The sequence below is a fragment of the Eschscholzia californica genome, unplaced genomic scaffold (assembly GCF_041429995.1).
Source record: "Eschscholzia californica isolate CP2 unplaced genomic scaffold, dmEscCali1.0.p SCAF_4, whole genome shotgun sequence".
NCBI classification, from domain to species: Eukaryota; Viridiplantae; Streptophyta; class Magnoliopsida; order Ranunculales; family Papaveraceae; genus Eschscholzia; species Eschscholzia californica.
The window spans coordinates 57,692,917-57,699,296 of NW_028238461.1; the positions used below are offsets into that span (position 1 = coordinate 57,692,917).

Below are 6,380 nucleotides of genomic sequence, written 5' to 3' on the forward strand. Positions count from 1 at the left end.
ACCACTCTTCTATGGCGAGACATTTTAAAATTGTGAATCATGAAAGTGTTAAGGCGGACATTATCACTTACAAACTCATCACCATCATCTAATAATATTAGGTGAAGAGAAAAGTGTTGTACACTTTTGTGGTATTGTGAAAGGGGGTAGTTAAGTAAAATTAGGATTGTAAGGAGATTTTGTACTAGTATGTTTTTATCATGTCTTTGTTTATAGTGGAGTACTACTTTATTTTATTTTTTTAATGGAAGATGTTTGACTGGTGTTTCTCTCTCTCTAACCTATTGCTTTTTCTTTATTACTCCATCTCCTTCCCTCTCTCTCTCTCTAAACTATTGCTTTACAAATTTCAATTGACTTCTTTTGGCAAGCTGTTGATTCTCTCTACTTCTCTCTCTCTCTCTCTCTTTTCTGTTTTGGAAATCTGCATTCTCCGCTTCTTTTATAATCAATCAAATCATTCCAACCAAACAAAAGCAAGCATCTCCTAAAATTCATTCATCTTTGGTGATTTTATCTCCATTCAGAGGATCCAACACAACAATAGTAATAATATCTTGTTTCCTTTTATCACCCGAGGAAGATTGGGTTTTTCTGTTTATACCGGAGGAGGAGAATTCTTTCTTTCAAGTTAGTTAGATCCTCTCTCTTTCTAGTTTATCTTTTTTTTTTTTATCAGTGGGAATTCTTCCCCCTTAGTTGTGTTGGAGTCCTGATTTGGATATTGTGGCGGTGAGGTCGTCAATTTTTGTAAGCTGGCTGGGTCGTGTCGTGTGTTTGACTGATTGATTGATTAGGTTATCTTCTTCTTCTTCTTTAATTCTTTTGTTTGGACGGCTTCTCCTTTGATTTGAAAGACCCGTCGTCCATTCGCTTTCATTTTGGGACGACGACGACGACAATACCATTAATTAAACAAAGGGTTTCTACACTCTATTGGAATTTGCTGCCTTCATGATTACCAACCACAAGGAAGGTACTACTGTATTTGGTTTTGGTTGGTACATCTTTTAAATTTTGTCACTTTTTAGGGTTTGATTGAATTTCCACCTCATCTCTTTGTACCAGGTTTTGTTCTCCCCCCTCTTGAGGTCGTATATAATGGTTGGACACTCACTCCCAAACTCATGAACATTCTTTTTTACGGTAGTTATGAGCATATTCCATCTTTAACCGCATACTAAACCTAAATGATGTAGTATGTACGAATTACGATGGTCGTGTAATCATGTTGTTTCCAAATAAAATAAAATAAAAATGTTTGTGAGAACAAGGAGATTAATTTTTGTTTGTCGGTCATAGTCCCCCACATTGGTTGTTTTAATTTTTGCTTGTCAGTCATCCTCTAAAGTACCAAATTTTAAGTCATTCTATCATTTCCCTATTCTTTTTTCTTTAAAAAAAAGTTTCACATTTGCCTTTTCTCAGTTAACAGGGCACTGGAAATAACGTAGTACTTAGTAATTTATAGTCTTGGCTATATCCTTCTCTGAGTAAAGAAGCTTCAAATTCGAATCTCTATCCCTCGATAACTTGGACATGGGGTGCTTCACAATCTTGAGGAGTAAAAAGAACAAGTCTGATCGCCCAAAATCGGTCAAACGGATTAAACCTCAGCAAGCTACACCCATACTACTCCCCGAACCACAAACTCTCGGGCGATCACTCCAATCTGCTCCCTCAAGCTTCAAAGACAGAGGAGTTCTTCTACCTGTTCAAACAGTTGAACAAATTACGTATGGTAGAAGCAGGGCATTATCTGCTCCATCTAGCTTAAATTCAGCAGAACGTATTGCTCTCTCGGCCATTGAGTATGAAGATTATGAAGAATCCAAGAACCAAGTTGGACTAGCTAAGGAACATAGGTCTCCAACACCACAACCACTTCCTCTTCCCTCACCTCACACTGCCTCTGTCTTGAAGAATATGGGAAGTTTCAAGTCAGTTGATGATTTTAGCGGTCCTTTGCCTCTGCCACCTTTAGGAGGCATTCGGAACTTCTCATATGAAGAGATTTCATCTGCTTGCCAGCAATTTTCAGCAGATCGATGTACGTCAGAAGGTCTTTCATCCATGATCTACAGAGCTTCTTTTGGTGATGATAGCACCAGCTCTAAGAAGCTGGAAGCCACTGTTACTCGCCTTCTTCCTACCACTCAGGTAACATTTAGCTATCTACTTTTCCTTTCATTAAAAGTTCTCTTGAGGAAAAATAAGAACCGAAATAGTGCCGAAGAGGATGAATAGAAATGCAAAAAAGCAAAGACAAAGGGAAAAATAAATTCTCATTACTAAGTCGCTTACTATTAATTCAGCAACCACGAACATAAAAGCTCTTCTAATTTAGCTCCCCGAAAAACAGTATATCGAACCAATGCTAATAATCAGACTTAGCATTCAAACATGGTGTTTATAAAGCTTCATTTTCTTCAAGAAATCTTCATATTTGAACGTTTTCCATTTAATGTGTATACCATAAGACTGGCCCAAGAATGAGATGCTAGCGGCTGAATCGTTCTTATGAGAACATAGCTGTCCTTCTTTTTGAGGATTTACAGTATATTTTTTAAGCTTCACTTTAGAACTGTTATTAGGTTTTACCTCAAAAAAACAAGATTTGAAGTTGTTTACAAATTTATATGGAGTTTTTTTTTTGATGAAAAGAAATTTATATGGAGTTGATAGCCTAGAATTCTGCTGCCATTGAAGTTTATATCCCCACCTAGCAGCATATACTGCAGATAATAAGTCTGTTTTTTCTTTTATGTTGTTTCAGGGCCTGAAGGAATTCATTACCGAGGTCAATACAATATCGTCTTTGCAACATCCTCAACTTTGCAAACTGCTTGGTTATCATGCACGCGAGGGCTCAGACCAGAGGATGTTGGTCTATGAAAGACTCTTCCACGGTAGCCTAGACTTACTGCTGTATGGTAGATCGGATGGGCTTCCGATTGATTGGTGTACCAGGATGAAGGTGGCTCTATGTGCCGCACAAGGTCTTGCTTTTCTTCATGAAGAAGGGCCTTTCCAGGTATTCCTCACCCCCACGATGTGTTAGTCATTGAAAAGTATCGTTCTGGTTGAAGTATCACTTGTTTCATAGTCACCGGGACTTGTAATTTCTCATAATGATAAACTAATTTTATATATAGTTGTGTGGAGGTCGGGCTACTGAGTTTCTAACAGTTAATTGGTACGTAAAGCTTCTTGATTTTACTGATTAGCTGACGGTGCTGTAAATGCAGGCAATGTACAACGAGTTCTCTACTGCAAACATACAGATAGACAAAGATTTCAGTGCAAAGCTTTCAGGCTATGGTTGTGTCGGCCGGAATCCAGAAGCAGAGATCTCAAATACTTCCCCGGTAAGTACTGCAATCACAAAATACTATTTTTCCTTGGTCGCTGTACACTGAAGCATTTGCCTTGCTATTTTGGATGGGGTAGTCACGACAATGGTCCAATTACCTGCTTTTTCTTTATAGTTATCACATATTACTAGGGCGTACACGGAAGATGGCTAAAACTCATAGCCAGGTATCTTGATGTTGCATATCTCGACCATGTCCTCCATGTTCACACTTCAGAACTTGTCTCCACAATCCTTACATTAGGGCGCTTTAGTGTTCTCTGAACGGAGAGGAACATAACATTCTGGAAGATTTCATTGTCATCACAAAGTGTGGTGTCCCTAATGACTGCTCTATGCATATTATGCAGGCAGTAGCAAATCTTCCTGAGGAGACACTGGAAAGAGGAGTTCTCACCCCAAAGAGCAATGTTTGGAGTTTCGGTCTTGTTCTTCTTGAATTACTAACTGGCAGGAAGAATCTCGACTGCGGACACCCCAAGGGAGAGAGGAACTTGGTCAATTGGAGCCGGCCCTTCCTAGCTGATGATTGCAGGCTATCGTTAGTTATGGATTCTCGGCTACAAGGTCGTTTCCCTCCAAAAGCAGCTCGAACAGTCGCAGACATAGCTCTCAGATGCCTCCAAAAGGAGCCCTCTGAAAGGCCGACCATGCGAACAATTGTCGAGTCCCTCAAAACAATCCAAGACATGAAATACTCTTGCCGGTTTCCACTCCAAGAACCTGCAACAGTGAGCGGAAAACATATATCAAGGTCCCCAAGTCTTAACGGGATCGTTCATCCAACTCCTAGATCAAGTTTCTCACCGTCACCACCTTCTGGAATCCGACCTTCTTTTTCTACAACAAGAGGACCATTGGTGCCAATGTTACTTCCCCCACGACCACACTCGTCGTCTGTCTACACAGTGGACAACAATGAGATATTGGAAAGTCGAAAATCGGCCTCTTCCAAAACACGAAGACATGGACTAGAAGGTTTCTGATTTGTTTATACATATATATTCAGTTTCTTTGATAGTTTTTTTTTTATACTTATATTAAATTGGTAAATAGAAAGATAAGAAAAGGTTGTGGTTTTTAAGTGCCTTGGAAAAAAACAGATAGGATGATGGGTGTATCTAAACAAGAGTGGGAGGGCTGTCTGTCAATGTGTATGAACGAGAAAGTGCAGTTCTCTCTCTCTCTCTCTCTCTCTCTATAGTTATTTTGGACTTGATTGTAGTCCATCTCTTGTAAAGTAGTTATAGTTTGCTTACAAATATTACACAAATTATATGTAAGTTGATATCTTTTAAATTACCATATTTGCCACAAATTCAAATCTAATTATTTGAACAAAGGCCGGTTGTTTTTTTTTTTATCAAAACCATATCTTCATTTATCAGTGAACATCACAAAGTACACGGTAGAATTCTCATTCCTCTCCTCTGAAAACTTCATGAGAGTTACATACTTACATACATTCAAATGTAAAGTGCCTCATGAAAGGGAAAGAATTGACTAGACACAGACACAGCCACAAAGATCCTATAGATCGAGAATTAAAGACCCTAAAGGTCGACATAAAGACCCTATAGATCGAGAATTAGAGACCCTAAAGGTCGACAAAAAGAAAATTACAACAATAATATTAAACTAATAAAAGTGAAATCTTGATAGTTCTTTTCTCTTGACTTGCAATTTCATCTTCAATCTTCTTAAACTGTTCATCGTAGAATCCGGCGATATTGAATCTTCTTTCCTCACTGACATCTTTATCCATACTTCCATTCTTTAAACATATAAAATCACCAACAAATGGATTAAATCCTTCGTCAAATTTAATTTTTGGAACTTTAGAAAATGAATATGTGATCCATGTTAGAGAGAGAGAAGAACAAGAAGAAGAGGAAGAATCAATAAGAAGAACTATGTGGAATAAGATGTGATTCCATAGAATCTCTCTCTACAATCTACACTCCAAGATCTTATTATAGATATAATATAAACAACAAAGAGGAAAATCCGGAGGAGGGATCCCTTCTCTAGAAAACGAAAGGCCGGTTGTTTATCTACGTCATAATGTTTAGTTAAGGAGAGTTCATTTCGAAAGCAGAATAACTAAAACTATTATCTCAGAAATCTCATTCCAAATTAAACTGGAATTCCAATAAACAATTAAGATGTCCTTATTTTAGAGAGAGAGAGAGAGAGAGAGAGATGACCAGTCCGTTTCAAAAGGCAAGGCTTCTCCCACACACCCTGCTCCTTTTAGGGCCAATGTGGGATTATCCTAACAATCTCCCCCCTCATACATTGACTCTTAACTTCAAGAGCCATTGGGGCGAGACTTGTTATTACTCGGCCTCTGATACTAGTGTTGGGTGGTCTTGGCCCCTTTCACTCCAAAAGCTAGTTCAAGAGGCAAGGCTTCTCCCACACTTATTACCACAAACCCTCCCACAATCAATGTGGGATTATCTTAACAGTTTCAATTTCGATTTAGTTTGTTTTGGACTTTTTGTTAGCTCTATCATTTTTTAAGATATACTATGCTGGATCAAAGAAACCTTTCCAATTGATATATTAACTGTGTACCTTTCAACAACAACAAAAAAAAAACTGTGTGTGTACGATGTAAAAATGGTAATATAAGCCTTTTCCACATGATTTTCCTTACAAAACTTCAATCGAGGGGCGCCCCTTTAGCGATAAATTTTGTTGGTGCCATGCCCCAAGGCCTTGTTATTGTTAAAGGTGCTACCTTCCAAATTCACAACCACCAGATATGTGTCACAGATGGTGCTTTTAGCAAAACAATTTTATGTAGATACTGAAAAGTCCTAGAGTGATTCTAATTCTTTTCAAAAGAACATAGTTTTGTCATCAGAGGTGCTATAAAGACTCTCCACATCTACTTTATATTTTGTGGTTTAGGTGTGGGACTATCTTTACCACTTTATTTGTTTATTTTTTTGAAAAAAGTTTTAGTTTGTTTCAACAAAAAAAAATCTAAGTAAAAAAA

The 6,380-nt window shown here is 37.9% G+C and overlaps 1 protein-coding gene across 6 annotated transcripts; it reads left to right on the top strand.

The window, feature by feature from the left end:
- The first annotated feature begins 181 nt into the window (after window positions 1-181).
- LOC147546819 (putative serine/threonine-protein kinase PBL1) lies at window positions 182-4,715 on the top strand. 6 transcript variants are annotated; one of them, XM_086635437.1, is made up of 7 exons: window positions 182-630; window positions 858-976; window positions 1,069-1,104; window positions 1,436-2,160; window positions 2,777-3,034; window positions 3,249-3,368; window positions 3,724-4,715. In XM_086635437.1, exons 4-7 carry the CDS (start codon window positions 1,540-1,542, stop codon window positions 4,357-4,359), a joined length of 1,635 nt encoding a protein of 544 aa, XP_086491563.1. In that variant the 5' UTR covers window positions 182-630; window positions 858-976; window positions 1,069-1,104; window positions 1,436-1,539; the 3' UTR covers window positions 4,360-4,715. The 6 variants fall into 6 exon arrangements, with proteins under 6 accessions (XP_086491563.1, XP_086491560.1, XP_086491561.1 ...); XM_086635435.1 differs by having other exon boundaries at window positions 213-630; window positions 798-976; XM_086635436.1 differs by having other exon boundaries at window positions 244-630; window positions 798-976; window positions 1,069-1,146.
- The last annotated feature ends 1,665 nt before the right edge of the window (window positions 4,716-6,380 follow it).